Source organism: Somniosus microcephalus, chromosome 3 (genome assembly GCF_052327205.1).
Source record: "Somniosus microcephalus isolate GS21.2 chromosome 3, FLI_Smic_1.0, whole genome shotgun sequence".
In the NCBI taxonomy this organism is placed as follows: Eukaryota; Metazoa; Chordata; class Chondrichthyes; order Squaliformes; family Somniosidae; genus Somniosus; species Somniosus microcephalus.
In genome coordinates, this window is record NC_140989.1 from 17,182,207 (window position 1) to 17,198,258 (window position 16,052).

The 16,052-nt window shown below is 46.4% G+C and overlaps 1 protein-coding gene across 1 annotated transcript in view; it reads right to left on the bottom strand.

The window, feature by feature from the left end:
• cd109 (CD109 molecule) overlaps nucleotides 1-16,052 on the bottom strand; it is a 183,368-nt gene that overhangs the window by 22,629 nt on the left and 144,687 nt on the right. Inside the window, exon 30 of the mRNA XM_085979227.1 lies at nucleotides 250-392. Within this exon, the coding sequence (XP_085835353.1) occupies nucleotides 250-392 (143 nt within the window). The remainder of the gene's footprint in view (nucleotides 1-249; nucleotides 393-16,052) is intronic.

The window sequence follows — 16,052 nt, forward strand, 5'->3', positions numbered from 1 at the left end:
CTAATAGAAATACTAATAGAAAGACAGTAATAATAAATAAAACAACAGTAATAAATAATAATAAATTAATCGTTCATGAGTCTTATGGCCTGGGGGTAGAAGCTCTTTCGAAGCCTGTTGGTAGATTAAACCTAAATTACCAGATAATCTGAGGGTAACTAACCATCAGCAGCAATTGGGTTCATTCATCGCCTTGCCAGTGATGCCCACATACTGAGAATGAATTTAAAAAATCAAAGTTGTGGTTACCTGGTGCAGATATGCAGTGTTACGTGATTCAGATCATCCTTATTGTCTATAACACCAATGTCCAAATCAAACGCCTCCTCTGATCCAACAGATCGACGCCTCTTTGATGCAACTTTACTCTCCAGATTGAAGAGAATATTAAGCTGGAAAAAAAAATCCAGTAATAAAATTATACTCTGGTTAAACTCTGCCTCTTCTCTGTCATTACACCCATTATAGTTGATTGTAGATTGGCAGTTAGGATCAGGTCAGCCATGATCTTATTGAATGGCGGAGCAGGCTCGAGGGGCCGATTGGCCGACTCCTGCTCCTATTTCTTATGTTCTTATGTTCTTATGTTTACTTGTACTTCTTGCAAATTAATATACTGTATTCACTGCTCACGATGTGGTCTCCTCTACATTGGGGAGACCAAACGCAGATTGGGTGACCGTTTTGTGGAACATCTCCGTTCAGTCCGTAAGGGTGATCCCGAGCTTCCGGTCGCCTGTCATTTTAATTCCCCGCTTCACTCCCACTCTGACCTCTCTGTCCTCGGCCTCTTACACTGTTCCGATGAAGCTCAACGTAAGCTCGAGGAACAGCACCTCATGTTTCGATTAGGCACTTTACAGCCTTCTGGACTCAACATCGAGTTCAATAATTTCAGGTCTTAAGCACTGCTTCCAGTTTTTCGGCAGCAGGTGCTGATTCTGCTTTTCCATTTTCAGCTCCTCTGGACCCATCTTTTGTTTCTTAACTTGTCCCATTACCATCTCCTTTCGCCTCGCACCATCATCCCTTTTGTCATTTAATCTCGCCTGCCTTCCATCCTATCACAGACCTTCCTTTTTGTTCTTTCCTCCCCTCCCCCCTTTCCCAGCCCCTGCACTTGCTTAAAACCTGTTACAGCTCTAACTTTTTCCAGTTCTGATGAAAGGTCATCGATCTGAAACGTTAACTAGAACATAAGAACATAAGAACATAAGAAATAGGAGCAGGAGTAGGCCAATCGGCCCCTCGAGCCTGCTCCACCATTCAATAAGATCATGGCTGATCTGATCCTAACCTCAAATCTTCTATCACTCTGCATCCACCTGAACCCATGTGATCTCCCGGGAGAGGCGAAAAACCAGATAAAGACCCAATGGCCAATTTGGGAGAAAAAAATCTGGGAAATTCCTCTCCGACCCATCTAGGCGATCGAAATTCTTCCAGGAGATCACTCTGTCCCTATATTTTCTACAGTACTTACCTTCTGTAAAGGCGATCTCCACCCCAGCCAGGAACAGGAATAAAACCATCTCCTGAAATCTAACAGAATTAGAACACAGTAGGAGCAGAACAAGGCTACACGGCCCCTGGGCCCGCTCCACTACCCACAGGGCCATGACCATTCCGAACCCAGACTCATGTCCAATTTCCTGCCCGCTCCCCGTAACCCTTTATTCCCTTTACTTCTAGGAAACTATCTATTTCTGTTTTAAATTTATTTAATGATGTAGCTTCCACAGCTTTCTGGGGCAGCAAATTCCACAAACCTACCACCCTCTGAGTGAAGAAGTTTCTCCTCATCTCAGTTTTGAATGAGCAGCCCCTTATTTTAAGATTATGCCCCCTAGTTCTAGTTTCACCCATCATTGGGAACATCCTCACCGCATCCACCCGATCAAGCCCCTTCACAATCTTATATGTTTCAATAAGATCGCCTCTCATTCTTCTGAACTCCAATGAGTAGAGTCCCAATCTACTCAACCTCTCCTCATATGACCACCCCCTCATCCCCGGGATTAACCGAGTGAACCTTCTTTGTACTGACTCGAGAGCAAGTATGTCTTTTCTTAAGTATGGACACCAAAACTGTATGCAGAAACTCTGTTTCTCTCTCTTCACTGATGCTGCCTGACCTGCTGAGTATTTCCAGTATTTTCTGTTTTTATTTCAGATTTTGCTTTTGTTTTCTTACAGTTTACAGCTTTTTATATCATTTTCACACAACAGTGCTGCATACGAAAATTTCACATTTCTTACATTACAACAGTGACTACAATTCATTGGCTGTAAAGCACTTTGAGAGGTTCTGAGGTTGTGAAAGGTGCTATAGAAATGCAAGTTATTATTTCTATTCAGGAACGCAGGAACGTAGAGGACTGGAGGAGCGCCACCTAGTGTCCCTTTAATGCTGTCATTATGCAGAGAGAGAGTTTGACAGCGGCCTAATGCCAAAGGCTTGTATCAAGCACGTCCTGATACAATGCTGTGAATTTTGTTGCCAATCGTGCCTCTGATAACAGGTTTGAGAGGGCATCTATCACCTGATTTCCAACAAGATACAGACGTCGTGATTAGCTCAAGCTGAGTATTTTTTAAATGGTGAGAGATTGGGAAATGTTGGTGTTCAGAGGGACCTGGGTGTCCTTGTACACGAATCACTGAAAGTTAACATGCAGGTACAGCAAACAATTAGGAAAGCAAATGGTATGTTGGCCTTTATTACAAGAGGATTTGAGTAAATGAGTAAAGACGTCTTACTGCAATTATATAGGGCCCTGGTGAGACCACACCTGGAGTATTGTGTACAGTTTTGGTTTCCTTACCTAAGGAAGGATATACTTGCCATAGAGGGAGTGCAACAAAGGTTCACCAGACTGGTTCCTAGGGTGGGGGGGATTGTCATAGAATAGAATCATAGAATCATACAAAGTTACAGCACGGAAGGAGGCCATTTCGGCCCAACGTGTCCGCGCAGGCCAACAAAGAGCTATCCAGCCTAATCCCACTTCCCAGCTCTCAGTCCGTAGCCCTGCAGGTTAGAGCATCCCAAGTGCACGTCCAAGTACTTTTTAAATGTGGTTAGGGTTCCTGCCTCTACCACCCTTTCAGGCAGTGAGTTCCAGACCCCCACAACCCTCTGGGTGAAGACATTTCCCCTCAAATCCCCTCTAAACCTTCCACCAATTACTTTAAATCTGTGCCCCCTGGTTTTTGACCCCTCTGCTAAGGGAAATAGGTCCTTTCTATCCACTTTATCTAGGCCCCTTATAATTTTATACACCTCAATGAGGTCTCCCCTCAGCCTCCTCTGTTCCAAGGAAAACAGACCCAGCCTATCCAGTCTTTCCTCATAGCTAAGATTCTCTACTCCTGGCAACATCCTTGTAAATCTCCTCTGTACCCTCTCTAGTGCAATCACATCTTTCCTGTAATGTGGTGACCAGAACTGCACGCAGTACTCTAGCTGTGGCCTAACTAGTGTTTTATACAGTTGAAGCATAACCCCCCCCCCCCCCGCTCTTGTATTCTATGCCACAGCTAATAAAGGCAAGCATTCCGTATGCCTTCTTAACCACCTTATCTACCTGGCCTGCAACCTTCAGGGATCTGTGGACATGCACTCCAAGGTCCCTTTGTTCCTCTACACTACTCAGTGTCCTACCATTTAATGTGTGTTCCCTTTCCTTGTTAGCCCTCCCCAAATGTATTACCTCACACTTCTCCGGATTGAATTCCATTTCCCCTGTTCTGCCCACCTGACCAATTTATTGATATCTTCCTGCAGTCTACAGCTTCCTTCTTCAGTATCAACCACACAGCCGATTTTAGTATCATCTGCAAACTTCTTAATCATACCCCCTATATTCAAGTCTAGATCATTGATATATACCACAAAAAGCAAGGGACCTAGTACTGAGCCCTGCAGAACCCCACTGGAAACAGCCTTCCAGTCACAAAAACACCCATCAACCATTACCCTCTGCTTCCTGTCTCCGAGCCAGTTTTGAATCCAACTTGACACCTTGCCCTGGATCCCATGGGCTTTTAACTTCGTGATCAGTCTGCCATGTGGAGCCTTATCAAAAGCCTTTCTAAAGTCCATATACACTACATCAAATGCACTACCCTCATCTACCCTCCTTGTTACCTCCTCAAAAAATTCAATCAAGTTTGCCAGACACAGCCTTCCCTTAACAAATCCGTGCTGACTATCCTTGATTAATCCATGTCTTTCTAAATGAAGATTTATCCTGTCCTTCAGAATTCTTTCCAATAATTTTCCCACTTCCGAGGTTAGGCTGACTGGCCTGTAATTACTCAGTCTATCTGTTTCTCACTTTTTAAACAAGGGTACCACATTAGCAGTCCTCCAGCCCTCCGGCACCACACCTGAAGCCAGAGAGGATTGAAAAATGATGGTCAGGGCCTCTGCTATTTCCTCTTTTGCTTCGCTTAACAGCCTGGGATACATTTCATCCGGGCCTGGGAATTTATCGACTTTTAAAGCTGCTAAACCCCATAATACTTCCTCTCTCACTATGTTTATTTCATCTAATATTTCACACTCCGCCTCCCTGATAGCAATGTCTGCTTCGCCCCTCTCCTTTGTGAAAACAGACGCAAAGTATTCATTAAGAACCCTACCGACGTCTCCCGCCTCCACACACAGATCACCCTCATGATCTCTAATAGACCCTACCCTTTCTTTAGTTATCCTCTTTCTCTTAATATATTTATAAAACATTTTTGGGTTTTCCTTGATTTTACTTGCCAAGAATTTTTCATGCTCTCTCTTTGCTTTCCTAATATCCTTTTTAATTGCACCCCTGCACTTTCTGTACTCCTCTAAAGATTCTGCAGTATTTAGCCCTCGGTATCAGTCATACGCCTCCCTTTTTTTCTTTATCCTACCCTGTATGTCCCTAGACATCCAGGGGGCTCTAGATTTGTTAGTCCCACCTTTTTCTTTGTCCTATGAGGAGAGATTGAGTAGACTAGGCCTATATTCTCTAGAGTTTAGAAGAATGAGAGGTGATCGCATTGAAACATACAAAATTCTTACAGAGCTTGACAGGGTAGATGCAGGGAGGATGTTTCCCCTGGCTGGGGAGTCTAGAACCAGGAGTCACAGTCTCAGAATAAGGGGTCGGCCATTTCGGACTGAGATGAGGAGAAATGTCTTCACTCAGAGGGTGGTGAATCTTTGGAATTCTCTACCCCAGAGGGCTGTGGAGGCTCAGTCATTGAGTATATTCAAGACAGAGATCGATAGATTTTTCAATATTAAGGGAATCAAGGGATATGGGGATAGTTCAGGAAAGTGGAGATGAGGTAGAAGATCAGCCATGATCCTATTGAATGGCGGAGCAGGCTTGAGGGGCCAAATGGCCGACTCCTGCTCCTATTTCTTATGTTCTTATGTAAGTTGTACATGTCTGACAACCTCTGTTTAAAGGCATGTGGTGGGATTTCAAAATCCAGGAGGTCCCGTTATTTGTTTTGCGGGATAGAAAAGCAACCGATCTCTTCAATGCAGGTAGTTGGAAAATCCCATGACAGCAGCAGATGGAGAAATGTTGAGATGTACAGATTTGAAATCTCAGAAAAGCAAAGAGGTAGTTTGAAACTTTCGGAAAAGACCAGTTGATATTCCTGAAAGAGAGGATAAGCTTTGTGTATTTAAAAGTCATTTACAAAACATCAGTTTCATTCTTAAAAATTGCAACTTTTCACTATCCTTTCGACTTGTGGTGCTTGATAAAGGCATTCTAATGTGAATATAAAATCGCATTCCTTCACTGAAAAATCATTTATTGTTAGTTTCATAAATTCACTGGAAACTTTAAATAAGCTCTGGTATGAAGCTGCATAGAATTATATCGAAATTACAGCACAGAAACAGGCCATTCGTTCCAACTCGTCCATGTCAGTGTTTATGCTCCACATAAGCCTCCTCCTACCCTTCTTCATCTCACCCCATCAATATATCCTTCTATTCCTTTCTCCCTCCTGTGTTTATCCAGCTTCCTCTTAAATATACCTAAGCTATTCGCCTCAACCACTCCCTGTGGTAGTGAGTTCCACATTCTCACCGCTCTCTGGGTAAAGATGTTTCTCCTGAATTCCCTATTGGATTTATTAGTGACTATCTTATATTTATGGCCCCTAGTTCTGGTCTCACCCCCAAGTGGAAACACCTTCTCTCTGTGTCTACCCTATCAAACCCTTTCATAATCTTAAAGACCTCGATCAGGTCACCCCTCGACCTCTATTCTACAGAAAAGAGGGCCTGTCCCTTCAAAATTCCTGAGACTTGTAACCTCTGCTGCTTTCAAAAACTGAAGTGAGACTTTAGGGAGGTGTACAAAAGTCCAGTTCGAAGAGTTTGCTGCTGATTCTCCCGGGCGTGTTAGCTAGATCTTAAGTCAAGTCACTCGAAGGATTAGGGAGTTATGACGTACCCACGAGAGTGATCTAAGATACGAGAGCTGAAGAACTGAGGTACAGAAAATAACCAAAAAGGCTAATGGAATACTGACGTTTATATCTAGAGGACTAGAATACAAGGGGGTAGAAGTTATGCTGCAGCTGTACAAAGCCCTGGTTAGACCACACCTGGAGCACTGTGAGTAGTTCTGGGCACCACACCTTAGGAAGGATATATTGGCCTTGGAGGGAGTGCAGCGTAGGTTTACCAGAATGATACCCGGACTCCAAGGGTTAAGTTATGAGGAGAGATTACACAAATTAGGGTTGTAGTCCCTAGAATTTAGAAGGTTAAAGGGTGATCTGATCGACGTTTTCAAGATATTAAGGGGAACAGATAGGGTAGACAGAGAGAAACTATTTCCGCTGGTTGGGATTCTAGGACTAGGGGCATAGTCTAAAAATTAGAGCCAGATCTTTCAGGAGTGAAATTAGGAAACACTTCTACACACAAAGGGTGGTAGAAGTTTGGAACTCTTTTCTGCAAATGGCAACTGATGTTGGATCAATTGTTAATTTTAAATCTGAGATTGATAGATTTTTGTTAACCAAAGGTATTAAGGGATATGGGCCAAGATGGATATATGGAGTTAGGTCACAGATCAGCCATGATCTCACTGAATGGCGGAACAGGCTCGAGGGGCTGAATGGCCTCCTCCTGTTCCTATGTTCCTAATCTAGGATAAGGAGGTGTAAAAGAAACAACAAAGGGCAGGATTTTCATTTGGCCGTGGAGGCGGGATTGGAGGCGAGTGGGGGGTTAATATCCTGAAATCGGGGGGCACGAACCCATCCCGCCCCCAACCCGCCTCCATGCCAGTTTCAAAGGAGGCGGGTACCCGCCCCGCACTGGGACCCGCCTCCCCGAGGCAGGAAGGGGATTAGTGCCAATTAACTGCCTGTTAACAGGTAGTTAACAGGCAGTTTTTAGCCTAATCCCTATTTTTATTCCCGAAGTGTGGGATTCCCGACGGCTCCAAACCACGCCAAGTTAGAGGAGGTGGACCGTCGGGATGAAGGGCTTGGAGGGGTCGAGATGTCCGGTGTTCAGGTGAGTAATGGGTGCATGAGTGCAAAGGTAAGTGTGTTTGGTGTGTGTAAAGTGTTTAAAGAAGTTTTACTTATATGTACTTACCTTTACAGCCTTCCTTCCTTCAGGTCTCGGGAGTCCCTCATCTCACCGGCACAGAAAGCAGAATGGCCGCGAACTGTCAAAAATTGCAGCATTCAGCTTTCTGTTCCGGGGAGATCTCTAAATCATCCTGAGAGGAAGGTGTTAAGTCTGTGTGTTCCAGTTATATTTAAGGTCAATTACTGACACAGACTACAAGAATAACTTTTCAATAGGTCTTTACTATTCGGAGGTTAGGGCTGTACTACCCAGCAAATTACTACACAGCACTTATATACCGGTGTGGTCACCACCGGTATTACCGTATACAGCAGCCAGAGAAAGTAGTACATCTCTTAAGGTGGAACAGGTTTAAGTTCTCTTAAGGTGGAACAAGTTACATACACCACAATCCTCCCTTTTTAGCTTAACAGTTATATCCCCATTTAACATAACATAATAACATATATACATATACAACTTCATGTAGAAACAGTTCAAAGGTTCAGTCTCTCAGGAGGCCTCCTGATTCGAGTTGGATAACGCCTTTCAGGGGTCTCTGATTCTTGTTGCTGAGGTGACTCCTCTAGTTGGTCTCTTATGTCTTGGACATCATCATCAGGTACATTCATTGCCGAGGTAGATGCTTCAGGTTCACTAACTTCTTCCACGGTTGTCTCTGTCGTAACCATGGGTTCGACCCTTGTTCTCGATTCTACCAGTTGGTCAGCATGACGCCGTATTACATTTTTACCAACATCTACCGTGTACATCAGGGGTCCTTGTCTGGCCCGAATTGTTCCGGATTGCCATTTCTCGTTTCCATAGTCCCTGGCCAACACTGGTTGTCCTACCTCGAAACTCCGAGTGGTCTTGTTATTTATATGCTGGAACTGTTTGTTTTCAACTTCCCTCCGCACATTTGGTTTTAACAAGTCCAACCTGGACCGCAACCTCCTGTTATAAAACATCATGGCAGGACTTTGGTTTGTCACTGCATGAGCGGCGTTTCGATATGCCAGTAGAAACTTGTCCACCTTATGTTGTAGTGGAATCTGATCTTCGCTCATGGCCTTTATTGCCTTTTTGAATGTTTGTACCAATCTCTCGGCCAACCCATTTGTAGCCAGATGATATGGGGCAGAGGTATAATGTTTCACCCCATTCTTCTTTAAGAATTTTTGGAATTCTTCTGACATGAACTGTGGTCCGTTGTCGGAACATATTTGTTCTGGCAATCCGTTCCTTGCGAATATCGTTTTTAACACCGCAATTGTCTTTTCTGAAGTAGTGGTAGTCATCTTGATCACTTCTGGCCATTTAGAATGTGCGTCCACCGCAATTAGAAACATGGAGTCCATGAATGGACCAGCAAAGTCAATATGTACGCGTTGCCATGGGGCTGAAGGCCATTCCCATGGATGCAGCGGTGCAATCGGAGGTGCATTTTGCACTTTTTGGCACCCTGAGCAGCTTTTCGTCAGCTCCTCTATCTGTTGGTCGATACCCGGCCACCACACATAAGCCCTAGCAAGGCTTTTCATCTTGACTCCCCCCAGATGACCTTCATGCAGTTCCTTTAGAACTCTTTCCCTTAACTTAGGAGGAATAATCACTCTCGTTCCATACATCAATGTTCCTTGACAGACGGACAGCTGGTCTCGTCTTGCCGAGAATGCCGGTAACAGAGAATCACCATGTGCTGGCCATCCCTTCACTGTCACCTCGTAGACTCGGGACAGTGTCGGGTCGTTCCTGGTTTCTCTTTCAATACTTGCATTGGTGACTGGTAAACACTCGATGATGGTCGAGTGAAATAACTCAACAGGGTCAACCTTCGTTGTCTCCTCTTCTTCAGGTAGTGGCAGGCGCGACAGCCCATCAGCATTACCATGCTGCTTTGTACCTTTGAATTCTATCTGATATTGATGTGCCCCTAGGAAAAGGGACCATCTCTGAAGTCTCTGTGCTGTCATCACCGACACACCCTTCTTAGGGTTAAAAATGGATACCAACGGCTGATGGTCTGTCAGAAGCGTAAACTTTTGGCCCTGCAGGTAATGATTAAACTTCTTTACTCCCCACACAAGGCTGAGAGCCTCCCTATCTACCTGAGCATAGTTGCGCTCAGCGGAGGCCAATGATCTGGATGCGAACGCGACTGGCCTCTCCGTGCCATTTGGCAACTTGTGTGAGAGTACTGCCCCAATACCATATGGAGAAGCATCACAAGCCAAACGAATAGGCAGTGTTGGGTTGAAGTGAGCCAACACTTCCTCTGAGGTTATCAATTCCTTGCTTTTGCGAAAGGCCTTCTTACAGTCCTCGCTCCACTCCCATGGTACTCCCTTCTGCAAAAGAGCATTCAGCGGGTGCAGTACCGTGGATAAATTTGGCAGAAACTTATGGTAATAGTTAATCAATCCTAGGAACGACCTCAACTGAGATACATTAACCGGAGCGGGAGCCTTCACAACCGCTTCGATCTTGTCAGGAGACTTATGAAGTCCCTCCTGGTCAATGACATGGCCACAGTACGAGATCCGCTTCTGAAAGAACTCACATTTCTGCCGATTAACTCGAAGTCCATATTCTTTCAATCTGATGAGCACCAGTTCCAAATTTGCGAGGTGTTCCTCGTCACCATCTCCTGTAATCAGAATATCGTCCAGGTAACATTGTGTGCCTGGAATTCCCTGTAATACCTGCTCCATGGCCCTCTGCCAAATTGCTGGAGCCGATGCCACTCCAAAAACCAGTCTATTACACCGGTACAAGCCTCTATGCGTGTTGATCGTGAGGTACTGGCGTGACTCTTCCTCAACTTCCATCTGTAAGTACGCCTGCGCCAGGTCTATCTTGGTGAAGTGTTTCCCGCCCGACAATGAAGCGAAGGTATCCTCAATCCGCGGAAGCGGATACTGCACCGTGTGAAGCACCGGATTAACAGTGATCTTGAAATCTCCACAGATGCGAACCTTCCCTGGTTCTCCCGGCTTGTTGCTCGAAGGACGTTTCATCACAGGAACAATGGGCATAGCCCACTCACTCCAGTCTACCTTAGACAGTACTCCTGAACGTTCTAGCGCTTCCAGCTCCGCTTCCACAGCAGTTCGTATTGCATAGGGTACCGGTCTGGCTTTGAAAAATTTTGGTTGTGCATGTTCTTCAATCTTGATGTTTGCCGTAATTCCTCTCAGTGTTCCCAGTCCCTGCTGGAACACCTCTTTAGCATCGTCCAATATTCTGGACAATCGTTTAGGTTTGACATCTGTTTCCCTGGCATCTACCGTTAGTGCTTTTAAGGAATGCCAGTCCATATTCATTTTTCTAATCCACTCCCGTCCCAGTAGTGGTGGACCTCCTTCAGGTAGCACATATAAGTCCATTCCTCGGCTTTCTTTGCCCTTGTGGACCACCTTTACCTCTATCTTTCCGATGGGGTATGCTCTTTGCCCCGTGTATGTTTTCAATACAATCTCCGTATCCCGTAGGGGAATATGTTGGAATAACCTTTTGTAATCTTTCTTATTCATGACCGTCAATGCCGATCCAGTGTCCAATTCCATCTTCACTTGGACTCCTGCTATCTGAAGTGTGACCCAAATTGTCTGGAGGTCTGCTTCCTTACCAACGTTGTGTACTCTTAAGCTACCCAGTTCATTACTGCTGGCGTCTGAATCTGACTTCTGTTCGTTCGAACTGTTCTCTGTCACCTTGTGTACCTTTCTGTACTTTCCCTGCGGTGACTTTTTGTTGCTGGTCTTCTCTCCTGACCGGCATACTTTAGCTATGTGACCAAGCCTGCCACATTTTCTGCATTCCTTATTTTTGAACCAGCACTGGTTCTGATCATGCGTTGTCTTTCCACAACAATAACATTTTACTGTACCCAAGGCCATTTGATTTGTGCTGAGTTCCGGTGACCGTAGCTGCATTACCGCCGTGCCTCTCGCTGCGGCTTCGTGCGATGCTGCCATAGCAACAGCTTTATCAAGCATCAGCTCATTCTCCTCAAGCAGTCGCTTTTGTGTCTCTTCTTTTAACAATCCACACACAAATTTATCTCTTAGAGCATCTGTTAGTCCTGTTCCAAACTGACAGTACTTTGCTAGCTTACGCAATTCAATTAAAAATTCAGCATTGCTTTCATCTTTCAGCTGCTTTCTGCTGTAAAATTTAAATCGTTCCGCTAGCATCAGCGGCATGGGGCTTAAATGATTTTTCAGGACGGTAACAATATCCGCGAAAGTCTTATCCGCCGGTTTCTCTGGTGATAGAAGGTGTTTCAATTGCCCGTATGTCTTCGCACCCATTAAGTTTAATAAGGTTAGTTTTTTCTCCCCATCTGGTATCTTATTTGCTCTACAATAAACTTCTATGCATTCTACATACGTGGTCCAATCTTCGATGTCGCTATCAAAAGTATTAATGTTCCCATGTTTAGGCACCTTTGCAATTTTTTTTTTCCCAAAATGGCGGCTTCCCGCGCTTGGCGGTCTTTCCCGCGCTCGTCTTCTTCACCCGCTGGCTGCAATGGCGATTGCTGTGCTGCTGCCGGTCTCGCTTCCCCAGTGGTTAACAACTCCCCCGACGCTGCTTCTACTCCACCGCGGTTCTCGTGGGCATTCGCGCTTCCCTGCCGTCGCGCCTCGCAGCCCTTCTTGCAGCCCGGTTATGTGCACCCGCTGCGTTCGAATTCACCGCGGCTCTCGCACCTTCACCTGCCCCAGTCGCTGCGCCTTTCGGCCCGAATGCGGCCCGGCCCTTTTCACCGGCCGCAGTCGATTTCACCGCCCTCTTTCCTCCGTCTTCCCTCCCCTTCGCTACAGCCAACGCGGCCGACTTTCACTGATTGGCTTACCCACCACCGTGGTAGAAGGAAGATAGCTGTCTGCCGCTGATGGGGGCTTCGAGTTCAGAATTTCTCTTCTTCACTCCGGGTCCTCGATGCCTCCCGCGCGACGTGCTGTTCAGCAGGATGATGAGGGTGGATGCCTCTTCTCGACGCCCACTCTGAGGACGAAGCTGCCGTGGATGTAAACTGCCGCAGGGTAAGATCGGACTCGTCGCCACTGTTAAGTCTGTGTGTTCCAGTTATATTTAAGGTCAATTACTGACACAGACGACAAGAATAACTTTTCAATAGGTCTTTACTATTCGGAGGTTAGGGCTGTACTACCCAGCAAATTACTACACAGCACTTATATACCGGTGTGGTCACCACCGGTATTACCGTATACAGCAGCCAGAGAAAGTAGTACATCTCTTAAGGTGGAACAGGTTTAAGTTCTCTTAAGGTGGAACAAGTTACATACACCACAGAAGGAATTAACTTAGAGTACAGATTGTCAGTGTCTGACAGCTTCAAACAGCTGTGAAATGCTGATATTTCATGTCAAAAAGTCGTGACAGATGAAATGTCAATCTGTGACGTCACCTGTTGCCGGGTGGCCCTTAATTGGCCTGCTGAGCCCGCTGGGCGCTCAACAAGGTCAATCAAGTCAAAATCACGTGGGTTGGCTACAACTCGATGGAGGCGGGACTACAACCCCGAAAGTTGTAGTCCCGCCTCCTACCCGACTCCTCAATGAAAATCCAGCCCAAAGTATATCCCCCATATACTGCTTCTTTTCTTTGCCAACTATCGATCCAACCTTCTCTTGAATTAGCCAATGACCGTCTCCAGTGTCTCCCTGGGCAGTCTCTTCCACACACTCCCCATCCTCTATGTATATTTTGAGACTGGGTTTACGTCTCCCCACTTCTGACCGTGGGTCATTGTTGTACACAAGACCCATGGGAGAAATATTCTCCAACTGGTGTTTTATTTTTAATTTAACCTACTCAAAATGAATGGGTTCACACCTGCACTGACAAAGTGCGCAAAGACGTTCAGCCCAAACTAAGGCCACGATTTTATCGGCACCGAGAGGGCGGGTTTGGAGGCGGGGCAAAGGTTAAAATCATTTTGATTGACGGCGGGGTCTGATCCCACCGTCAACCCGTCTCCAAACAATTTTCCCAAATTTCCGGTCCCCAATTTGCGCATGGACCCAACACCTAGCGGCGGGAAGAGGATTAAAGCCTGTTAAGAGATAGTTGAGAGCAGTTGACAGGTTATTTTTAATTTTGCCGCTTCTGCCTCGGCTTCCCGACATCCGAACACCACATAAGGTAAGTGTGGCGAATTGTGAGTCTGCTGTAATGTTTCTGCATTGATGACAGCTGCAGAAGTGGTGTGAAGGATCTAATGGTGCACTGGTGAGTCTGAGGTAAGAAAATGTTGGGAAAATTATTTTTAATGCATTTACACTTTAGGTAACACGTTCTGAATACGATGTCTAGTGCCATCTCATTGGGAGAAACTCTCTCACCAGTGACAGATCACTTCTGTCACCTCACCTGCAGCTGCCATCTGTTCCAGCCTATGGAGGGAGTCATAGGAGAGCCTAGGTGCAAGAGCTCACCTCAATGCTGTCAAACACTGAGAAATGAGCAGTCAAAAATAATTGCGCGTGGTCCCTTTAAGATAATCGGCAGATGATGCGTCATCAAATGACATCATCTGACCGGCTTCCTCTTAATTGGCCGGCAAGCCCACAGGGCGGGCTTAACAAGGTCACTCAGCGTAAAATCACGTCCGTGGGCCGGATGCAGTTGGGGGCGGGACTGGAAGCTGGAAACCACCTGACCTGCTCCCAACCCGCATCCATTTACAAAATCGCAGCCTAAGTATCAGCCGTGGTTCAGTGGTAGCACTGTTGCCAACATCAATTAAAAGAAACATATTATCTGGTCATTATCACATTGCTGTTTCTGGGATCTTGCTGTGTGCAAATTGGCTGCCGCATTTCCTACATTACAACAGCGACTACACTTCAAAAAATAGTACTTTATTGGCTGCGAAGCGCTTTGGGACATCCTGAGGTCCTGCAAGACGCTATATAAATGCAAGTCTTTCTTTTCTTTCTTTCAAAGGCTTTCATTGATCAGCTGTTGCCGTGGAGCCTCGCTGGATGAAAATGTTGTTTGGGGAAAGGACGAAACACTATAGCAAGATTCTCCAACCCACGTTTGCAGCTAGCAAGACTCACTGACCGCAATGCAGTCTCCTGTAATCCCCCGCCATGTGCAATGTTGTTTGAGGACCTTATTATGATAAATCCAGAATGACACAGCACAGGAGGAGGCCATTTGGCCCATCGTGCCTGTGCCTGCTCTTTGAAAGAGATCTCCAATCAGTCCCACTCCCCCCGCTGCTCTTTGCCCAGAGCCCTGCAAATGTGTTCCCCATCAAGTATACAGCCAATTCCCTTTTGAAAGTTGTAATTGAATCTGCTTCAGGCAGTGCATTCCAGATCACAATTTGGAGTTAGATTAGTTCATATTTATACGACGAACCCAAAATTCCAATTTAGTGAAAAACGAAAAAAGCAACTGCGATTCCTCGTCACTGCCGTCTCGCTAACAAAGTGGCAGCTTTGAAACGCGTGGACTTGGGAGAATGCGATCCTGCCGGTGGGTCAGGAATCATAGACAAACAACCAGGCTCCTGCTTTTCATTAAAGGAGGAATTTCAATGTCGTAAATTAATTAATTAGAAAAAAAAATCAGTGAAACAGTCAATAAATTATCACCCACTAAAACACGATCTGAAAAGCAGCTGAATGCTCAGCCCTTTCCTTTCAGCAGTTTAAAGGGGATCCCATTCACTTTGGGATGAGCTTTTAGCCGAGATCAAGCTCCTGCAACAGCCTTAAAGTCATGGAGGGAGAAATTGAGTGTAGCCCCGTTTGGGGCGCTAGCCTCGCCAGGGCGCTAAAAGTAGCGCCCCGGAAACATTCGCGCCCCCGCACCGGAAATTGAGTGGTTGTGCCCCGAAGGGAAGCGCGGCACTACTGGAGGCGCCCCGCATCCCTCTTGGGGCGCTGCGAGTGAATATTGTGGTGCTACGTGCCGCAGCGCCACACGCTGCGGCACGTCGTGCTGCGGTATTGCAGGCCTTCCTCCCCTTCTTAAAGGGGAGGGGCCTTGTGCAGCGCAATCTGGGGCCCAGCTGGGCCCCCGAGGATCGGGAGTGCAGGCAAAAGAGACCGGCACCGAAGAGAAGTGCCGGGCTCTTGGAGCGCAGCTGGCACTCTGCGGGGGGGGGGGCGGTGGTTCAGGAGGCCGGGGACGGGAGCGCAGGCAGGTGCTGGCAGGCGGCCAACAACAAAAATGGCTGCCCCACACCTCGCCTTTAATTTGCGCCTCCCCGGCCGCAGGTAGGCCCCCCTGAACCCGTCGGACATAGCGTCCGGCGGTAAATCAGGGGGCGCTGCTGAATATCGCGGCCGGGGCATCAGTGGGGCGATGCGCACATCGATGACGTCATCGGCAGTGGCGCAACGCTAGTGGTTAGCGCCACCACTAACGTCCTGCGGAATTTAGCGGGAGGCGTGAGCAGTGC